A 23,521-nucleotide genomic window follows, 5' to 3' on the forward strand; every position below is an offset into this window, starting at 1 on the left:
TTCAGACTCTTTTGTTGACTTTGAGGGTTACTTCATTTCTTCTAAAGGACTCTTTCCCACAGTAGTAGTTATAATGGTCATCTGAATTAAATTCACCCATTCCTGTCCATTTTAGGAAATGTGGTCTCTTAGCACTGGGAGAATGCCATGAGACTCAGATTCAGAATTATTTGCCTTTAAGCTACAAAATCATGGCCATATGTACATGTTTAAGGTCAGCATACATATGTACAACACACACTGAGATCTTTCAGGTATGAATATACATCAAGGGAAGCCACCATCTCCTTCTGAACCCAAGTAAGAGAAGGCTGTTTCTGTGGTTAACTAGCAGCAAGATTTTGAAACACTTGACGTCAATCAAAAAATACTAGGTACAATCATGTGACCTCTCTTCCTTCTTCTCCAATTCCACTCCCTCACCACTACACCTCTTTTGCATAAGAATGTAGACCTCTCTCTCATTTCATTTCAGTCAATAGTACATAATAAGATAAACAAGAGTATTCAGCAAATGGCCATGATTATTCTTTTAGTAGACAGTGAGTCAGAACCTTAACAGAAGAAAAAAGAGAAAATTAAATAGTATATATATTAAGATGCAGTACAAAGTGAAGTAGTACTAAAATAAAAATCATGAAGACTCATCATGGACTCTGAAACATTACCTAATTAAAGTTCAACCTTAATTTTTTGGATGAAAGCTTGGCAAAACTACACTCTATTCTAGACTACAAGGCTTACACATGATTATTCAGTGTGACCAGATTTACACTGAACAACTTTTCATGCTATTACATTTTTAAAACAATAATAATAACAACAAAAGAACAAGAAAAAAAAGAAAAAGACTATCTACACTGGAATTATGGAAGATCATGGGGACACAGAATGGAGCAAAGATGCAAAGAGAAGGCCTTAAAAAGAAGTGGAAATGAAAGCTGATTTAGTTCAGACAGGTAATGTTTCCTATAGAAACCCCAACCTGTTCTAGATTCATTTTCTGACCCAGCTATCGGTGGTTCTCAGTAAGTCACTCTTTCCCTTATCTTCTTTTTAAAGCCCCTGTTAGACATCCCTTCCTGGGAAGCAGGAAACTAAGGGTAATTCCAGCCTTTAAGGAGTTTCTTTCATGTTTCTGAGCCTAATAGAACAATAAAAGGCTCTTGATGGTGCTCAAGGTGACTGCTAGCTAAGGTGACTCTTGGTTTGGGATGATATTCAAAGTATTTATAAATCAATACACACCAAGCAGTTTGGGCAAGTTTTAGATGCCCCTGTCAGGCAGGTGTTAAGCTACCAGAAAGAAAATCCAGGCTGGGCCCACTCAGCCATGAGGCACAGAAAAGCCCAGTGTCTAAGGCCCATAGTATTTTAAAGTTCCTACAAAAGTGTTTTAATTTATTTTAAAATCAGAATTTTTCAAAGTGACTATAACAATAATGTGAATGTACTTGGTGCCACTAAATTGTAAACTAAAAAAAGGTTAAAATGGTACTTTTATATTATATATATTTTACCATAATGAAAAATGCAAACACTATTTTGAAAAACTAATTCTATTAAATGATAGAAACTCATATTGAAGCCAGGAAATGGTGCCAGTAATTTAATACCCATAAACATCACAAGGCAGTAAGCAATGGCAGCTATTATACAGAAAGTTTTGCTTAAAATAGAGTACCAAAGTCCAAAAGTACTTCTCAGGAAAAAATGAGTGTTGTATGATTTAGTTTTGTGTAATAACACCCACTGGACTTCCCTGGTGGCTCAGCAGTAAAGAATCTGCCTGCAATGCAGGAGACGCAGGTTCAATTCCTGGGTCAGGAAGATCCCCTAGAGAAGGAAATGGCAATTCACTCCAGTATTCTTCCTGGGAAATCCCATGGCCAGAGAAGCCTGGCATGCTACAGTCCATGGGATCACAAAAGAGTTGGAAACGACAGCATCTAAACAACAACAAAAATAACACCCACAGTATACTGATAATAATTTCAGAAGGATTAACAATAACATGATCACATAACATGGCTATAAAATACAATAATATAGTCACAAATAGTCAAAAATAGACAAGGAGGCAAAACAGTATAAAAATATAAAAGAAAAAAAGATAGGTAATCTTTACAAAATACCAATGAGAAATGCAGCCTAAAAATACATCTCCTCAATAAGCCTTTACTTTTTTTTATTTTTATTTTTTTTTATTTTGCTAGTATTTCATGTAGGATTTTTTTTCCATTTATTTTTATTAGTTGGAGGCTAATTACTTTACAATATTGTAGTGGTTAGCATTTAAATTAACAAAAATGAATATAATCCAACCTGGATTATATTTGTCTTTATGGCAATACAATTGTAAAATAAATTATTTACTTTTTTTTCTTTCAGTGGAAGAAGGAGCCCATGAAACTCCTTAGGGTCCAGGTAAGTCATAATGCAGCCCTGGGTCCTGGGAGTCCAGAATACTGGGCTACTGAGGCAGCAGGGTTCTGGAGAACTCAAGGCCACAGCAAATTTCTAAACAGCACAGAAATATCAATATTTTAACAATGCTGTATCTGTACCAGGGCATAGAATCCCGGTGACAGGATAGGTCAATCCTACCATTGTGGGGAATATTTTAAACAGATACAGCCTCTTTCTTACCTACTGGGCAACACTGCTTAGGTTCCTTGTAATCAAGTTGGAGTGCGTGTTAGCTTTAATACATAACTCTCTATTTAAAAGTTCCTCAGTTTTTTATCTCTGAAAGAACTGAGATATGCAACATTTTCTGGCTTAAAGCTACACATATGCCTGGAAAGATAATTCAATAGACAGCTCTATTTAGGAAAAAGGATAGTAATTCACACAGTAAAGACCAATCAATCATACGTACTCAAATGGCAGCTGCAGGGCTGGGAGGAGCCATGAATCTCCAAAACGCTCCCACTGAGGGACTGGTCATTTGACTCAGTCTTTGGTCCTACCTTTCTTTCCTACTATCTTATAGACTGACTTCAACACTCATATTTAGAATCTAGCCAACACTGTCACTTGCCATTTTTCACCTTCTCAAGTCAATGGCTTAGATTCCATTATAACACCTCATTCCCATGACCACATCTTGGGATCTATCATTCCCCCAAATAGTTCTAAATGAGAAATATCAATAAATTCCAGTACATCCCCTTTGCTCACTACCTCTAATTTCTTTTAGCTCTCTCACTCCTTCACTATTGCCACGCTTGTTCTTTTTTTAATTCCCCAGACTCTTCAACTTCCTGAGTTTGCTAGTCCATGCCTGAACTAATTATCTTCCTTACTAATCCTGAGTGTGTTCGGTTGACTCTCCACAATTACCCTCTTCTCACTTGTCCTTTGTCTCAAAGATTCATGTACCCTACAAACATCCAGTCTTAGACCAATCTTCTGATGTAACATCTCTGTGACTTTTCCTTTATTTTGGTTCTTTGGGAGAAAGGGAAGATTTTAAGAGAAGGTATCTTTCATTGAAATTGGGTGAGTCATAATAAATACCCCCTTTAGGAAGTGGAATTCTGAAGAAGTAACTTGCAATTCTCTTTCGTTTCTCTCCTCAGAAATAACTTCATAGCTTCCTAATATTTTGGATTTATTCATTCATATGGGAAGATAATTTGCATTCCCTTAAGACTTCTTATAATCCCATCCTACTTTATGCAAATATGAATTAAGCAAATGTAAGAGACCACAATATAAAAATTTATAAAGCCTCAGTTCATGCACAAAATTTGAGATAATACAAATCAAAATATTTTAAGATTTCTTCAGAAACTGCATAATTGCAAAGGTGATAGACTGAGTGAATGGTGAGCTGTGTTTATGCAAAGGCCACATGGTGAGGTCTCTAGCAAGTAAAAAATATTCTCCTTATTTTGTCAGTATTTTATGAATCATACATTTTTTAATGTGTATGGTAACTTCTAAGTCTGAGTTCAGTCACTATTCTGCTATTACTTAACCATTCACTGTCATTACAATTTAAAATATTTTATATATTCTATAACAATGGAATGCAAGCATTATTAAATGGAGGTGCTAGAAGCAGTACTGAAAACGTGCCTCAAAGTCAATTACTTTGACAAGAAACTTAGAAGTAAATGAACAAAACTCTAAATAAAGCCAAACAACTGCCATCACATGCTGCATGCTGTGCTGTTAACGTGGAAACAAGCAACATGAGAAATACTAGAAATAATGCTGAAAAAATTAAAAGAACAAATACATAACACAGTGGCTAAAGAGTTATCCACCCAAAAAATACATCCCACATTCTTTATATTTATGCTATGGGAAAATTAGTCCTTTGAATTCTGTGAGTTTTTAATTACATGTCTTGCAACTTTCTTTTTTTTAGAGATGGGGCCAAATCCCATGCATATAAGGAAATGAGCCTGAAACTCATTTTTAAATAATATATGCTTCCGTGTGGTTCTGATTATAAACCACCATGCTTGCTACACTGAAAAATGCTGAAAAGTATTATGATGAAGAAAATCAACTAAAATTTCACCATTCACTAGCCAACTTTACTAGCATTTAACAGTTTCTTCAGGCTTTTTTCCTCCATACTTTTACATAAAAGTATGGAGGAAAAATACACCTACAATTTTGTATCTTAATGATTTTTCTTGACCTTAAATAAGAAGATTTATCAAGACACTAAGAACTATCCATGGACTTTCTAAAAGGTGGAATATATAAATATATAAAATATCTCATTATGTGATTACAACCTATTTAATTAGCACTGTCAGAAAGGAAAACAAAACTTTCCTTTACACTTATAGATTCTTCTGATTAGTCTAAGAATTAAACTGATAAGACAGACTAGCCAGAAAAAGTCAAATTTAATTTCATACATACAGGAACCCGACATATGTGAGAAGGTTCAAAGACAGAAAGATAAAATGAGGTATACATATCATCCTAAGCTAAGAAATGGGATAGAGGCCTGGGGCTTCCAAGAACAGGAGGGTTCACAAGACAATAAGACCAGATGTTCGGCAATTAGACATTTACCCTGCAATATAGATGCAGCTACTTAGCTAAAATTTATCTCCAGTAATACCTTTTTTTTTTCCTGAGAAAAATTCCCAATTTAAACTCTTCTAGGTAGTTAAAGGAGAAGAGTAGGTTATCTTAACCCACAGGGTCTTTGGCTCAAGAAAATCCTCATGCAGGAGTGATACACTTTTTGGAGACTCATTCTGAATCCCTAGAGTACTGTACCCAATTCTAAAACATTGGGTAATTTCCAAGTTTGCCATAATAAATAATTCAGTGATGAATATCATTGGATATAAACTTTATCCCTGGTTTGAATTATTTTTCTTGGGGAAATCCTTAGAATTATTAGATCAAATAGTATATTAATTCATATTGCAAAATTCCTTTCCAGAAAGACTAAAACAATTTACAATATTTCTGGCAATAGAAAAAAAAGTAGCCATCTCACCCCAGTGTCACTCAACAGAGTATTATTATTTTTAAAAATATCACCGATTTTACTAGCAAAAAAATTGACTGTTTTAATTCACACATTCTATTATTTGTAGACGGACTTTCCCTGTATTTGTCAGTTAACTAATAATAATTATTTCCTAATTTGTGAATTGTCTTTATATGCCCTTGGCTCATTTCCCTATGGTTTTAACAGTTTTCCTGCCAATAAATCTGAATTCTTTATGTATTAAGCATATTAATCCATAAACCATCATAGTTGCTTTTCTAACAGCTTGATTTCTATTTTTTAATAAGCAAAAATAAATAATATTATAACAGTAGTATCAGGAATCTTTTATTTCTGTAAATGGTTATGCCACTGTTTCAAAAAACTTTTGATTATTCTCAATTATTTATACTCTCAAGTAACTTTCAGGATCTTAGAGTTTTCAGATAGTAAACACAGTTCATTGGGATTTTTAATGTAATTATATTAAATTTATAAATTTAACTTATAATTAATTTAGTTTTCCAGTTCCCTAAACAGTAGTTATTTCCTTGTACTTGAGATTTCTGTTTCAGTTACCTTTGGTGTGTATTTATTTAAAAAAACAAAACACCCAAAACTTAATGCCTTCAAATAACAATTTATTATTATTTTTTCAAAATCTCTTGTGGTCTGCAGTCAGATGACAACTGAAGCTGCAGCCTACGCCCACTAGGCTGGATATCCAAGATGGTTTCATCATTCATAAGTTAAGCTCATCATTATCCCTTCTCATGGCCTCTTCCTTCAGCAGAGTAGCCTTGATTTCCTAGCCTTGGTGGCTCAAGGCTCCAGGAATTGGAAGCAGTCTTATTAAAGCTAGCCTAGATTTGGCATAGTGTTACTTTTGTCATGTTCTATTGATCAAATCTGTCACCTGACAACTGTGATTCAAAAGATAGAGGAATATTTAACTCTTGCTGAGTAAGTAGCCTGTCTACCATCTTTGGAGAGTAGCTTCCACATCTTCTTTATTGATCTTTATCTGAGAATTTTCTTCATAAAAGTACTTAAAATTTGTGTTGCTATAGTAATTTGTATGTTTTTTTCTTTTATAGCTTGCTTACTAAGCAGTTATTGCTAATATGAAGGAAAAATATTATCTTTGATGTATTTATTTTATATTCAATCACCTTACTAAACAGTCATAACTGATTCTAATTACTTATTATTTTAACATCCTGGTTCTCCTGAGAAGATCATACTATCTGAAAATAAAGATTTTTTTCTCCTCTTTTTCAGTAGCTAAGTCTCTTATTGATTGCACCAATTAGGACTTCTAGAACAAGACTAATAGGAAGCAGCCTTGTTTTGCTTTTGTGGTATAATGTTTTCGGTACAAGTATACTGAAGTTGTAAACTGGACATATTTTATCAGCATATATATTCCCAGGGCTAAATTAAACCACTTATTTTCATATGCTAATATAATACAAATTAATAGAAAGGTAGATTCTTATTCCAGATAAATTGAGTTTATGGAGCAGGACAATAAAGTGAAGATGAGGCAGAAAGTAACTAATATATTTTAGATACTGCAATATTTTCTCCCTGAAATCTATAAACTTGTTCCCCAAATAAATCATAACCATAAAATATTCCATTAACTCCCACAAATAGCTAATATCTCTAAATAAATATAAAACATCATAAATCTCAATAATTTGTCCTTTCTTCTCAAGCTTGACTATTTACACTATATGTAAAGAATCATATTAAGCACATAAGTATTAGAATATGGCTTTTCAGCTTGCTTATACTCACAAGTGGCTGGTATTCATATGGTGGAGCATATTCTTCAGCATATGTTGTCAATGTACACCTAAGAAAGATAAGTCAATATCTGAGAAAAGAATGACTCCAAAAGAAAAATATTTTAATTTTTTAGTAGTATGTGCTTTAAACAAAATAAAAAACATTTCAAGCAAAATTGGTCCTAATAAAACTTTTAAATTTTTAAAATTCCCAGGCCTCATTTATAGTGTTAACTATAACCAGCAAGATGCCTTCCTTCAATTACTTCCAATACCACCTACTATTCTTCTATACTAATAATATGCTACCAAGTCCCAAAGCTCAGGTGCATTCCAGACAAGGGTTCTCTTTACCACTCACTTTCTACTTTTCAAACTTTTTGACCCTATACCCCATGTTCTCTGCTAGATGGCAACTGGAAAATAATACACAACCAGGTAGTCTGAGATTACATAGTTTCTCCAACCTCCATTCCATGAAATACATAGAAATGTTGAGTGAAATACACATCCTTCTCCCCCAAGTCTATAAACACAGCCCAAGACTCAAAGCTGGAGTTTGAACTGCCTATCAAGGGCAGGAGACATGACCTTGGGTCACAGAAGGCACAGAGTTAAATTGCTACTTATAATCAGGAGTCTGTAAAGGCTGTAGCTCCATATGTGTGCGTGCTAAGTGTCCAACTCTTTGTGACCCTATAGACTGTATCCCACCAGAGCTAAACTGCTACTTCCAGTCACGAGTCTGTAAATGTTGCACCTACATATAAAAAAGACCAAAGGAACTCTAGCCATCAGACTAGGGAAACTTGCAAGAAAGTTTCTCTCTGTCTGGTACTCAGAATAGGGGAAATTTTTTTTCTCCTATGAGAAATTACTGTCCTGATTCTGTTCCTGGCAATATTATGGGATTAGATGGTCAAAGAAATTCATCCAAGAATTGGAAACCTAAAAATACCAGGAAAAAGGACATTAAAACATTTTAACACATGACTGAGCTGATGGGAGGGTAGAGAACAAGTAGAAGAATTCAAAAATAACTAGGATGTCAACTAAGAATGATTACTGGGTACAGATGCTAATATTTATCTGGTGGTAACCACCAATTAATTACTGTCAGACTTTCAAGATGTGATTTCCAGAGGTGCAACATTAGCATTATCTGGGGACTTGTTAGAAATGCAAATACTTGGATGTCATGCCAAGTCCACTGAATTAGAAATTCTAGGAGTGGGCCCCACAATCTTGCTTTAACAAGTCCTGTAGGTCAGTGGTCCCCAACCTTTTGGGCACTAGGGACCTACTTCGTAGAACACAATTTTACCAGACTGGGAATGGGAGGACATGGTTCAGTGATGATTCAAGCACATTACATTTATTGTGCATTTCATTTCTATTATCATTACACCTGCTGCACTGGAGACCATCAGGCATTAGATCCTGGATGTTGGGGACCCCTGTTCTAGGTAATTCTAAAAATATGAGTATTGGCAATTAAAAGAACAAAAATTAGAAGTAACTTTCAAACCAGTAAATAGGATATTATTTAATATTTTTAAAGAACAGTCTAATAGAAAGCAGGAAAGGATAAAAAAAAAGTGAAAAAATGTTCTGCTCAGAAGACAAATTAAAATCACAAAAAACTAAACACCTTGGTAATCACAAAGAAAGTAAAGGAATTAAACCCATCAGTGAAAATATTTTCTCAGACTTAAATTGAAAATCAAGTTGTATTATATAGCCCAACTCTATGGGGTGTTTTGTTTTTTTTTTGGGGGGGGGTTTGGTTTTCAAGTATAGTTGATCTATAGTATTATATTAGTTTTAGGTACAGCATAGTGATTCAGTATTCTTATAGATTATACTTCATTAACAGTTATAACAAAATAATGGCTATAATTCCCTGTGTTGTACAGTCTATACTTGTTGCTTATTTATTTTATACATAGTGGTTTTGTATATCATACTCCTATCTTCCTCCTCCTCTTTTCCTTTTCCCCGTTGGTAACCCACTAGCTTGTTTTCTATGGGTCTGTTTTGCTATATAAATTTGTTTATTATTTTTTTACATTACACATATAAGTGATAACATACAGCATTTGTCTTTTTCTGTCTGACTTTTCTCACTAGGCCTAATATTCTCTAGCATCCATGATGCTGCAAATGGCAGGATTACATGCTTTTTATGGCTGAGTAAAATATACCATTGTATCTATACACCACATCTTTATTCATCTGTTGACAGAACTTTGGTTGCTTCTGTATCCTGGCAATTGTAAACAGTGCTGCTCTGAACATTACAGTATATGTATCTTTTCAAATTAGTGTTCCTGTTTTTTTGTGGAAATATACTCAGGAGTGTGATTGCTGGATCATAAGGTAGTTCTATTTTTAGTTTTTTGAGAAAACTTTATACTGTTTTCCACAGAGTCTGTACCAATTTACATTCCCACCAAGAGTGTGCAGGGCTTCCTTTTTTTCCACATCCTCATCCACATTTGTTATTTGTGTTCTTTTTTAACGATAGCTATTCTGATAGGTGTAAGGTGATATCTCATTTTTGTTTTGATTTGCATTTCTCAAATAATTAACAGTGCTGAGCAACTTTTCATGTGCCTCTTAGCCATCTGTGTGTCTTCCTTAGAAAAATGTCTGTTCAGGTCTTCTCCCCATTTTTTAATTGGGTTGTTTGTTTTTTGATATTGAGTTGTATGAGCTATTTATGTATTTTGGATATTAACCCCCTGTTGATCACAGCATTTGCAAATATTTTCTATTCAATAGGTTATCTTTTCATTTTGTCAATGGTTTCATTCACCATGCAAAAGCCTCTAAGTTTTATTTATTATCCTGTTTGTTTATTTTTGCTTTTATTTCTTTTGCTTTAGGAGACAGACCCCAAAAATCACTGCTGTGATTTATGTCAAAGAGTGTTCTGCTTATGTTTTCCTCTAGGAGCCTTATGGTATCTGGTCTTATATTCAGGTCTTTAATCCATTTATAATTTATTTTTTGAATATGGTGTTAGAGAATGTTCTAATTTCATTCTTTGACATGTAGCTGTCCAGTTTTTATGTCCAGCACTACTTATTGAAGAGAATGTCTTTTCTCCACTGTATATTCTTGCCTACTTTGTCATAGATTATTTGACCATAGATGCATGGGTTTATTTCTAGACTCTCTAGTCTGTCTCATTAATCTATGTATCTGGTTATATGCCAGTACCATGCTCTTTTGATTACTGTAACTTTTTAGTAGATTCTGAAGTCAGCAAGAATGATACCTTCAGCCTTGTTATTTTTTCTGAAGATCACGTTGGCAATTTTTTGCCACGCATTAACACACATTAGTCTTTTGTGGTTCCGTATAAATTTTAGGATTATTTGTTCTAGTTCCATGAAAACTGTCATGATTATTTTAACAGGGATTGCATTAATTGCTTGCTTTGGATAGTATGGTCATTTTAACAATATTAATTTTCTAATCCATGAACATGGGCTATCTTTCCATTTTAAAATATCATCTCTAATTTCCTTTATATATTTTTAAATATCACCTTCAATTTAAATTTACAAAAATATAAATCAATGTTTTATAGTTTTCAGAGTATAGGTATTTCACCTCCTTGGTTAAATTCGTTCCTAGGTATTTTATAATTTTTTATTCAATTTTAAATGAGTCCCCTCCTTTTTTGCTTTCTCTTTCTGAAAGCTCATTATTAGTGTAAAGAAAAGCAACAGATTTCTGTATATTAATCTTGTATCTTATAACTTTACTGAATTGATTTACTAGTTCTAATAGTTTTTTGTTGGAGATTTTAGGGTTTTCTATACACAGTATCAGGGCTTCCCCGGTAGCTCAGATGGTAAAGCATCTGCCTGCAATGCAGCAGACCTGGATTTGATCCCTGGGTTGGGAAGATCCCCTGGAGAAGGAAATGGCAGCCCACTCCAGTACTCCTGCCTGGAAAATTCCGTGGATGGAGGAGCCTGGTAGGCTACAGTCCAGGGGATTGCAAAGAGTTGGACACAACTGAGCAACTTCATTGGTTCACTGGATACACAGTATCATGTCATCTGCCAATAGTAACAATTTTACTTCTTCCCTTCCACCTTGGATGCCTTTTATTCCCTTTTCTTATATGACTACTGTGGCTAGGACTTCTAATACCATGTAAATAGAAGTGGCAAGACTGGGCATACTTGTCTTGTTCCAGACTCTTGGCATATTTTGGGGCATGAGCTGTCACAATAGCCACGGTCACAATAGCGTTCTGGGCTGTCTCTGAGGCATTGCTTGAGTAAGCATTAACAATGGCCATTGTGCCTCCACTGAGAACCAAGTCACTTTTGTATGCCATGGCCAAGCTTTTTCCCTGGTCTTGGCAGTCCTAGATCTCTGTGATGTGAAGTAAGCGAGGTTAGAGCATTTGCTCAGCTCAGGCTGGGGCACATGTCAAAGTGTTTGCAGGAAACCCAGCAACCACTAGAGCAGTCTTCAATTGACCTCTGATCTGCCTCAGAATCAAGGCTTCACATAACCCTTCTATTAGTCTCAGCAGTCCTTCAGCCAGTCAAGGCGGCTCATCTCTCCTTTTCTGAGCCCTAGGACTGGGGTACCCAATGTGTGACTTGAATCATTCAGTCTCTGGGGCATGTCTCCACTCAAGCAATCTTTTTCTTCTGGGTTCCCTCCCAGGGGCACAGATCCCAGGTTGACTGCTTTTCTTTCTTCTCTACTTGATTGCATGTGGACTTTTGTTATAGTCTTGGTTGTACAGAGGTCTTTCTGCCAGTTTCCAGTTAGCTTACAGTGAGAATTTTTCCACGTGTAGATGTATTTTTTAATGTGTTCATGGTGAGGGAGGTTGAGTTCCATGTCCTCCTAACTCCACCATCTTGGTTGATCTCCTCCCCAACTCTATGCTTTTTACACCTAAAATAAAATTATTTTCAAAAAAATGTTTGAAAATAAAGGATATAAAAATATATTTCCAGCAAATATTAACAAAAAGCAAGTGTTCTATATTAATATCATATGTAATTGATATTGAATCAAAAATTATTAGTTATAAAGATCATTACCTACTGATTAAAGGAATAAGTCACTAAAGAAGACATAATAATCCCAAATTAATAAAGCGAACAACACACAGAATACGTAAGACAAAAAATGACAGAATCACTAGGATAAAATGACTAATTCACAGTTATAGAGGAGAATGTACCACATGCCTAGAACTTGGGTTCCTTAAGCCTAAATCTACATACATCTTCCAAACTGTATAGATTAACAGCAAACAAAATCATGTAAGTGTTGATGCATAGAGTGTAACAGAGGCTAGAAAAGACTACAAACTTCTGTTTACACAGAGGTGGGAGAACAATCCAGAATCAGTAGAACAAGATCCAGAGCACATTTAGGAGCAAAATCAGGTAAGGATTGCATGGAAGAGGAGAAAGAGAAATACTGAGAACAATTTGGGAAAATGCTGAAAACAAGCCTGAGACTAGAGGATTTGAACATCGGCTTCCCAAGAAAAAGACTTGGAAAGGATGCAAGACCACAATAGCAGTCTTGGGAAGGCACTGCCTCTAGGAAACTAACAAGGTAAAGAAAAATAAGAAATTAAGCCCACAAGTTAAGGATCCTAGAACCACCACTCTTTCATAAAAGATGCCATTAACGAAATAAAACTTATTTCACTGATTCAACAGAAGAGGGCACTCCTGAACCAAGATATTGAGGAAACTGCCCAACTTTCATTCCCCCTCTGTACAATTGCATGGTTGCTACTATTCCAAGAAAACTCAACATACTTAAACAGCAAAAGGCAACATTACTATGAGAAGAAAACAATAAGTGAAAATCAAAACTAAACTGATGAAAATCCTCCCCAGAAATATTTTCCCAAATAGTCACAGAAGTTCTCCATCAACATTTCTATTCAATGATGTACTAAAGATTCTGGCAGATACAGTAAAACAAGAAAAAGAAGCACAAATATACTAATGTGAATGGAAGAACAATATTCTCATTTTCCAACAGATGATAATGTTGTATGTTCGACTACCAAAAGAATCTACAAATCATAACAATAGGCAACTTTCAGGGAGGTTGTTAGATATAAGATCAATATACAAAAATATAATAGACATACACAAGTAACAAGAAATTAGAAAGTATAATTAAAGTGGTAAAATCCCACTTATAAGTGCAATAAAATCTCTGAGCTTCCTATAGGAATACAACAGAAGATTGACATTTATGAAGAAAATGTATAAAAAAATCAAAAGGACATAGAAGAACTGCTTTTTTATAATGGATGACTCAATGTATGTTACATATGTGTATGTGTGTATACACATATATATAATTTCTAAAAGGTTTAATGTCTGATATTTTATATATAGATCCTGATTAAATTTTAATTTAAAACTTCTATTGCTCAAAAGACAGTATAATCAGAGTTATAAGAAAGGCCATAGACTAGAAGGAGTTATTACAATATAAAATTAACTAAAGCAAGATTAGCCCAGATTTAAAGAATTCTTACAAATCAATAAAAGACAACATCTCATAAAAATGGGATTTTTAAATAACCAGTCAATTCATAGTAGAAAAATCAGAATGACTAATAAAATCTGAAAATGAATTAAAGCTTAAAATTCAGACAAATTTAGTGATTAGTGAAATGCAAAGTAAAACTACAATGATATACCATGTTACATCCATTAGATTGGTAAAAACTAAAAATTTTCTAAATGTTGATAAAAATATGAATGAATGAAGATATTTGTACACTCTTGGTAGCAATATTTTTACAAAATTGAAGATGCACACATCTTAATACTCAGGAATTCTGGGTATAAAGAAACCCTTGCATATATATTTAAGGAGACATATGTACATGCATACAGATATTCAGTGAAGCCTTATTTGCAATAATAAAAATTTGGAAACTATCCAATGGGTCCATCAACAGGGTGGACATATTGGATAACTAGATAAATCATTTTTCAGAAAAATTATAAAGCAAATGTGATTAAAAATATTAACTTACATTGTAACCAGATGAGTTGATGAGTGTTTGAAAGTATTTTATTTGGAAATATTCCATTTTAAAAAGTTTAAGTGTGAATAGATGACTATAAATAAACTTATTCTCTTGCTTTATTCTCACCTGACATTATGACTCAAATATGATTATCATTCAAATGTCAAAGTTTGCTTTGGGCAGGTCGACCTTGAAAGCTAGCATTGGATATCTCTCAACTCACTTAAAGCAGGTAGAAACCCATTCCCCGAGTTCAGGCCCTTTTCAGGTCAGTTCAGCCGCTCAGTTGTGTCCAACTCTTTGTGACCCCATGGACTGCAGCACGAGAGGCTTCCTTGTCAATCTCCAAGCCTGCTCAAACTCATGTCCATCGGGTCAGTGATGCCATTCAACCATCTTATCCTCCGTCCTCCCCTAATCCTCCTGCCTTCAGTCTTTACCAGCATCAGGGTTTTTTCCAATGAGTCAGTTCTTCACATCAGGTAGCCAAAGTATTGGAGCTTCAGCTTCAGCATCAGTCCATCCGATGAATATTCAATACTGATATCATTTAGGATGGACTGATATGATCTCCTTGCAGTCCAAGGGACTCTCAAGAGTCTTCTCTAACACCACAGTTCAAAAGCATCAGTTCTTTGGTGCTCAGCTTTCTTTATAGTCCAACTCTCACATCCATACATAACTACTGGAAAAACCATAGCTTTGATTAGACAGACCTTTGTTGGCAAAGTAATGTCTCTGCTTTTTAATATGCTGTCTATGTTGGTCATAGCTTTTCTTCCAAGGAGGAAGTGTCTTTTAATTTCATGGCTGCAGTCACCTTCTGCACTGATCTTGTAGCCCAAGAAAACAAAGTCAATCACTGTTTCCATTGTTTCCCCATCTATTTGCCATGAAGTTTTGGGACTGGATTCCATGACGTTAGTTTTCTGAATGTTCAGCTTTAAGCCAACTTTTTCATTCTCCTCTTTCACTTTCATCAAGAGGCTCTTTAGTTCTTCACTTTCTGCCATAAGGGTGATGTCATCTGCATATCTGAGGTTACTGATATTTCTCCCAACAATGCTGATTCTAGCTTGTGCTTCATCCAGCCCAGTGTTTCTCATGATGTACTCTGCATATAAATTAATAAGCAAGGTAACAATGTACAGCCTTGACATACGCCTTTCATGATTTGGAACCAGTCCATTGTTCCATGTCCAGTTCTAACTGTTGCTTTTTGACCTGCATATGGATTTCTCAGGAGGCCGGTTAGGTGGTCTGGTATTCCTTTTTTTTTTTTCTTTTGGTATTCCTATCTCTTGAACTGTCCACGATTTGTTGCCATCTACACACTCAAAGGCTGTAGTGTAGTCAATAAAGCAAAGTAGATGTTTTTCTGGAACTCTCTTGCTTTTTCGATGATCCAATGAATTTTGGCAATTTGATCTCTGGTTCCTCTGCCTTTTCTAAACCCAGCTTGAACATCTGGAAGTTCATGATTTACGTACTGTTGAAGCCTGGCTTGGAGAATTTTGAGCATTACTTTGCTAACGTGTGAGATGAGTGCAATTGTGCAGTAGTTTGAACATTCTTTGGCACTGGAATGAAAATTGACCTTTTTCAGTCCCATGGCCACTGCTGAGTTTTCCAAATTTGCTAGCATATTGAGTGCAGCATTCTCAGAGCATCATATTTTAGGATTTGAAACAGCTCATCTGTAATTTCATCACCTCCACTAGCTTTGTTTGTAGTGATGCTTTCTAAGGCCCATTTGACTTCATATTCCAGGATGTCTGGCTCTAGGTGAGTGATTACACCATTGTGGTTATCTGGGTCATGAAGATCAGGCCCTTTTCCCTTTCTTTATTATCACCTCCAGGCAGAGTCTGATACAAGGTAGGCACTGAAAAGTATTTACTAAATGAATAAAGCAATAAAATAAATTAAAACATAAAGAAATATAGAGAATTCAATTCAATGAGAATTCAAAGTAAACAGAGGTAGAAGATTAACTGAAAAGGCAATGATATAGCTAGACAACATGGAAACGTTTTTTTTCATTTATTTTTATTAGTTGGAGGCTAATTACTTTACAATACTGTAGTGGTTTTTGCCATACATTGACATGAATCAGCCATGGATTTACATGTATTCCCCATCCCGATCCCCTCTCCCACCTCCCTCCCCACCCCATCCCTCTGGGTCTTCCCAGTGCACCAGCCCTGAGCACTTGTCTCATGAATCCAACCTGGGCTGGTGATCTGTTTCACCCTTGATAATATACATGTTTCAATGCTATTCTCTCAAAACATCCCACCCTCGCCTTCTCCCACAGAGTCCAAAAATCTGTTCTGTACATCTGTGTCTCTTTTTCTGTTTTGCATATAAACATCACAGCACAGTTTATAATAGCCAGGACATGGAAGCAACCTAGATGCCCATCAGCAGACGAATGGATAAGGAAGCTGTGGTACATATACACCATGGAATATTACTCAGCCATTAAAAAGAATTCATTTGAATCAGTTCTAATGAGATGGATGAAACTGGAGCCCGTTATACAGAGTGAAGTAAGCCAGAAAGATAAAGACAACATGGAAACTTTTACAGTACTGAATAATGACTTTCAGTCAGTTATGGCTACTTATAAACTCTTAGTGATTCTCGTTTTCTTTTCTATAAATCTGAAGAAGAGGGTAAAAATCTTTAAGTGATGTATTTAATCAACTATCATTTGAGAATAAACATATGAAAGACCAACATGAATCGTCCTCTCAGATATCAGCTTAAAGCTGTACCCAAATAAAAAACATAAGGAAGGGGAAAAAAAGTCCATAGAAGAGAAATGGCCTTCAGAGAAACTTAGGAAAGCAAAAGGTGAGAGAGATAAAGGAAGCATTGGCTCTTGGCATATCCTGGGGAAGGGGTATTCTGGCTCATAACTAGAACAGAGCTGGAGTATATCAATGTCAGGGCTCCAATCCAACTTATGGCAGACAACTTTTACTTTAATTCATGTCTGGAGTCACAGGAGCAAGCCTATGCTATGCCTCCTCTACCACTCCATCACTATCCACAGCTGACAGGTCCAAACATCAGCCTCCAGCCCATGTCTGTCAGAGCTCTCCCCTGAAATATCTTAAGAAACACCAATGGGAAAGGGTCACTCTCCTGTGATGAGAATCATGGGATATAATGTCCCTATTCTAAGAGGGAGCAAATGAAGCCAACAGGAAGAGAATCCTGGAGGTTTTCTAGTCCTGATTTCAGCAGTCTCTGAAGCTCCACTCTTCAGTGCACTTTCCCAGAGTTCCATGAGGTACTTGAGTGCTGTTTTCAATGAACTCCCTTTTGGGCCCAAGATAACTTTAATTGTGCCTTCTCTTACATACAGCCAAAAGAGTCCTATTACAATCAGGCATTCAAAGTCTGAGGCCATTGATCACTGTAATCATATAGCTAATCCCCTTCACTCTGATTCCAAACAGACTGGCAACCTTCTGATTAGAGTTTGGCTTTCTACACAGCCTTTTTTTTTTTTTTTTTAATGAGAGAGAATGCTTTTATTAGGCTGACATGCCTGGTATGCTTGAAGATTTTATTTTGCATTATAAATTAACTAATTAGAATTCTGGCTTTTCTTGTAAGTTTAATGTGCACAACTCAATTTCCACAAGTCAGATAAATTCTGAAGCATAGATAAAATTGTCTTTCTGGAAATGTAAAACTGAAGACCAGATGCTGGTAAATTCACCAAGATATGCCATGCTGAAAGGACAATTGGAAGTTCACCAGCTGGCTTTAATCCAGCACCACCCACAGTTTACCAATCATGCCCTCTTCAACCTTTAACAGTTGTAAGGTAGAGTACAACTAAAAGTGTTTTGTAAGATGAGGAAGGAAAAGGAGTCTGATATATGGCAGTTATCATTAAAGCCATGGATTATTTAAAATGCCAACACCAAGTAACATCAGTGGTAACATGTATGACTCTATAAGATGATGCACCAAAATCTAGGATAAGATAATGTACCATGGAATCACAGCTTCTTAAATCTGGAAGAATTTTAAAGGTTAACTGCTTCTTTTCTGTTTTGTCAAGAAGAGGGGCAGATTTTTTCTCACCCGGATTCCCAACAGCCAGAAAACTGACATGCGACATCCATTCAACTAATCAGATGGTCCCACCTAAGAACATGAATCTAAGTTACCATCTCAATTAATGAATTAATTTGGAATTAATCCAATCACTGACAGCAGTAGAAGTGGCATCTATTTTTAGAATAAGTATAGCCACAGAGGCCATGAATTCTACTTGACACTGTGTGAACAAGGGAAGGGAGATCTTATAGCCACTCTGGAAAATCTGTCTCACTCTCAACAAGCAACCTTCATTTAAAAAAAAAATCTCCTATCAAGCTAAAATGGATATCCCTGTTATTTCTTCCTCCTATTTACTGAGGAAGCTGTGAAGACAAATCTGATAGTTCTTCCACTGCTGAATGCCAAGACTATTTTTCAGAAACCAACCTTGAAAAAACTAGTGAGCAAGAGGTGGGGAGGAAAGAAAAAGTGGAGGATAATTTGAATCTGCTTTTACTCCTGATCCGACCCAAGCCATGGTTTAGTTCCCTAGCAGCTTAGAAGCAGTATTCCCCTCTCATGAAGAACACAGAACTGAACCCCAAAATTCTAATCTCTGCTTTTACAAGTAAGTGGTCATGGGGCTTTTGGCAAGTAACTTAAGCCCTCTGCATCTTAATTTCCTTTATTAGTATCTGATCCATATGTATTTATAGAATGGATGGATTAATTAATGAGGAATTGGAGTCCTTTATTACCTCTGTGCTTTGATTTATTCATCTTTACAATGAATAAAATGTCTATCCAAATGGCCTTGTAATGATGTGAGGAGAAGGATAGAGGATCACACATACTTTGAAGGATATGGAGTGCTCTTATCCATTTAAGCATGAAAGACAATGTACTAGAGGGGTTAAGAACAACAGCCCCTGCAATCAGATAGACCAGACACGAAGTTAAAACCCAGCTCTGGTGCTTATTAGGTAAGGACCAGAGGAACTCCTGGAAAGCTACTTTACCTCACTGAGCCCCTTTGTAATGGAGATAGTAGCAACATCCATCTCAAAGAACGAGAATTAAATGAAATAAGGTATGAAAGCCCTTAGCTCAGTGCCAGAGTATGTGCTCATTAACACTAAAAGAAAAAAAAAATACTGTAATGATACTAAGTAAATAGAAGAACATGATTTACTTTGCATTTTAATTGGATTATTCAAGCTGCTCAATGGAGAACGGATAAGTCTGGAAGCAGAGGAACTAGATACTTATATTAGCAACTGGGTCTGGATCACTGACTCTTCTCATCCTCCAGTCTCAAATATCCACTTGCTACCTAACATTTGCATTTCCTTCCATCTTCACTGCCTCAATGAATGGCACCATGAAGCCCTTGTTGCCTAAGCCAGAAGCCTGGTATTCAACTTTGAGTCTTCTCTACCTTCATAACTAACCAATCATCAAGTAAATGCTTATTACTCTCTTTTAAGATGTCAAAAATCTGAGCCCTTCTTTCCCTCCATGCCACCATCACTAAAGCTCAGGCCTTTATTGTGTCCTGCCTTGATTAGTTCAGCAGTCTTTTGACTGTAGTCTCAGGTACCTACCAATCTGATTTCTGCTTTCTGAACACAAATCTGATCTTTCCTACCCCACAGGTGAAAACTTTTCACTCCTGCCTGCATGATAAAGACCATATTCCTTAACACAGCTTTCAGGCCTTGCCTGCTTTGTCCCCAGCATCTCTCGCCAACTCTGGCTGTCACCAGGGCACATGTGCACCCCAAGCCAGGCATGTTCATCATAGGTCTCAAGTCTGTATGGCCAATATTCTCTGCCTGGGCTGCCCTTCCCTCCTGTTGGTCTCAGTTCAGTTCAGTCGCTCAGTTGTGTCCAACTCTTTGTGACCCCATGAACCACAGCACACCAGGCCTCCTTGTCCATCACCAACTGCCACAGTCTACCCAAACCCATGTCCATTGAGTCGGTGATGCCATCCAACCATCTCATCCTCTGTCGTCCCCTTCTCCTCCTGCCCTCAATCTTTCCCAACATCAGGGTCTTTTCAAATGAGTCAGTTCTTCACATCAGGTGGCCAAAGTATTGGAGTTTCAGCTTCAGCATCAGTCCTTCCAATGAACACCCAGGAATGACCTGCTTTAGGATGGACTGGTTGGATCTCCTTGCAGTCCAAGGGACTCTCAAGAGTCTTCTCCAACACCACAGTTCAAAATCATCAATTCTTCAGCGCTCAGCTTTCTTTATAGTCCAACTCTCATACCCATACATGACTACTGGAAAAACCATAGACTATACAGACCTTTGTCAGCAAAGTAATGTTTCTGCTTTTTAATATGCTGTCTAGGTTGGTCATAGCTTTTCTTCCAAGGAGCAAGTGTCTTTTAATTTCATGGCTGCAGTCACCAACTGCAGTGATTTTGGAGCCCAGGAAAATAAAGTCTGTCACTGTTTCCATTGTTTCCCCACCTAATTGCCACGAAGTGATGGGACCGGATGCCATGATCTTCATTTTTTGAATGTTGAGTTTTAAGCCAGCTTTTTCACTTTCCTCTTTCACTTTCATCAAGGGGCTCTTCAAATCCTCTTTACTTTTTGCCATAAGGGTGGTATCATCTGCATATCTGAGGTTACTGATATTTCTCCTGGCAATCTTGATTCCAGCTTGTGCTTCATCCAGCCCAGCATTTTGCATGATGTACTCTGCATATAAGTTAAATAAGCAGGGTGATAATATACAGCCTTGATGGATTCCTTTCCCAATTTTGAACCAGTCTATTGTTCGATGTCCAATAGATTGGTTTATTCAACCCCTATTCCAAGTTCCCTTGTCTTTCTCTACTTTGAAGACTGTTGTAGCCAAGGGTGGCCATGTCACAACTTATCCAATAGATATAAAATGAAGATCCTCTTCATTTTTCAACATCTTCCTTTCTAGAAAAGATTGCTGTTGGGAGACATAGTAACCATCTTGAGACTATGAAGATGAAAGTTACCTAGCAAAACTGGTAGAGAAGAAAGACAAAAAGACCCTGTATCCTTGATGGCATTGTTTAGGTGTCACATCAGTCTTGAACTCCCTTATATTTTATGCCAGATAACTAAATTCCTTAATTATTTAAGTTGCTTCTAGTTAGGTTTTCTGTCACTTTCAGCAAAGTATATTTCCTACTAATACACAAGAAATGACTAGTTATTTTTCTGTTGTTTATGTTGAAAGAATAAACTCAGATATATTGAACAAATAAAATTTGTTTAGGCCTAATAATTTTTGGATACGACTGAGCAACTTCACTTTCACTTTTCACTTTCATGCATTGGAGAAGGAAATCGCAACCCACTCCAGTGTTCTTGCCTGGAGAATCCCAGGGACAGGGGAGCCTGGTGGGCTGCCGTCTATGGGGTTGCACAGAGTCGGACACGACTGAAGTGACTTAGCAGCAGCAGCAATAATTTTTGGAAGCTATTTGAAAGCAATATATTGTTGTTACATGTTAGGGTAATAAGTTAACTATGTAAGCAGTAAATATGGGACAAAATTAAATATGGATAGTAGCAAAATTTTCTGTAATTCTGAAAAATTCTTATTCCTGTGAAATCACCTCTGTGGCTCAAAGATGCATAGTATAGTACTATCCACTGGGACCCACTGAAGACTTAAAGTAATAATAAATAATGACAAATTTAAGACAACTACATAAACTTCCAATATTTTAAAGATTAATACAGGCTCATAATTAATGGGCATGGGATAAAAGTAAACAGGATTAAGCACAAATTACACAATATTGACATTTTGAAAATCTTTACCACTCATTTGTTTTATTAGCTCATCAATCTCAAAAGTTCGAACTGCTTGCATGCCCTATGGATTAGCTATGACAAAACTATACCTACAGGCCAAATAATGGTAGAGCCAGTTCAGTTCAGTTCAGTCACTCAGTCGTGTCTGACTCTTTGCGACCCCATGAATCGCAGCACACCAGGCCTCCCTGTCCATCACCAACTCCCAGAGTTTACTCAAACTCATGCCCATCGAGTCGGTGATGCCATCCAGCCATCTCATCCTCTGTCATTCCCTTCTCCTCCTGCTCCCAATCCCTCCCAGCATCAGGGTCTTTTCCAGTGAGTCAAGTCTTCACATCAGGTGGCCAAAGTATTGGAGTTTCAACTTCAGCATCAGTCCTTCCAATGAACACTCAGGACTGATCTCATTTAGGATGGACTGGTTGGATCTCCTTGCAGTCCAAGGGACTCTCAAGAGTCTTCTCCAACACCACAGTTCAAAAGCATCAATTTTTTGGCATTCAGCTTTCTTCACAGTCCAACTCACATCCATACATGACCACTGGAAAAACCGTAGCCTTGACCAGATGGACCTTTGTTGGCAAAGTAATGTCTCTGCTTTTTAATAGGCTATCTAGGTTGGTCATAACTTTCCTTCCAAGAAGTAAGCATCTTTTAATTTCATGGCTGCAGTCACCATCTGCAGTGATTTTGGAGCCCCCCAAAATAAAGTCTGACACTGTTTCTACTGTCTCCCCATCTATCTCCCATGAGGTGATGGGACCAGATGCCATGATCTTAGTTTTCTGAATGTTAAGCTTTAAACCAACTTTTTCACTCTCCTCTTTCACTTTCATCAAGAGGCTTTTCACTCTTCACTCTCTGCCATAAAGGTGGTGTCATCTGCATATCTGAGGTTATTGATATTTCTCCCGGCAATCTTGATTCCAGCTTGTGCTTCTTCCAGCCCAGCGTTTCTCATGATGTACTCTGAATATAAAGTAAATAAGCAAGGTGACAATATACAGCCTTGACCTACTCCTTTTCCTATTTGGAACCAGTATGTTTTTCCATGTCCAGTTCTAACTGTTGCTTCCTGACCTGCATACAGGTTTCTCAAGAGGCAAGTCAGGTGGTCTGGTATTCCCATCTCTTTCAGAATTTTCCACAGTTTATTGTGATCCACATAGTCAAAGGCATTGTCGTAGTCAACAAAGCAGAAATAGATGTTTTTCTGGAACTCTCTTGTTTTTTCGATGATCCAGTGGATATTGGCAATTTGATTTCTGGTTCCTCTGCCTTTTCTAAAACCAGCTTGAACATCTGGAA

The 23,521-nt window shown here is 36.6% G+C and overlaps 1 protein-coding gene across 7 annotated transcripts in view; it reads right to left on the bottom strand.

The window, feature by feature from the left end:
• Positions 1-23,521, bottom strand: part of CFAP95 (cilia and flagella associated protein 95) — a 120,182-nt gene that overhangs the window by 14,738 nt on the left and 81,923 nt on the right. For 5 of the 7 annotated variants that reach the window (XM_070480369.1, XM_070480374.1, XM_070480370.1 and 2 more), the window contains one exon: positions 7,280-7,337. In XM_070480369.1, the coding sequence (XP_070336470.1) occupies positions 7,280-7,337 (58 nt within the window). Of the gene's footprint in view, positions 1-1,582; positions 1,837-1,876; positions 1,950-7,279; positions 7,338-23,521 lie in introns of those variants that run through there. The other 2 variants (XM_070480371.1, XM_070480372.1) reach the window with 2 other exon arrangements.

The sequence above is a fragment of the Odocoileus virginianus genome, chromosome 18 (assembly GCF_023699985.2).
Source record: "Odocoileus virginianus isolate 20LAN1187 ecotype Illinois chromosome 18, Ovbor_1.2, whole genome shotgun sequence".
Lineage (NCBI taxonomy): Eukaryota > Metazoa > Chordata > Mammalia > Artiodactyla > Cervidae > Odocoileus > Odocoileus virginianus.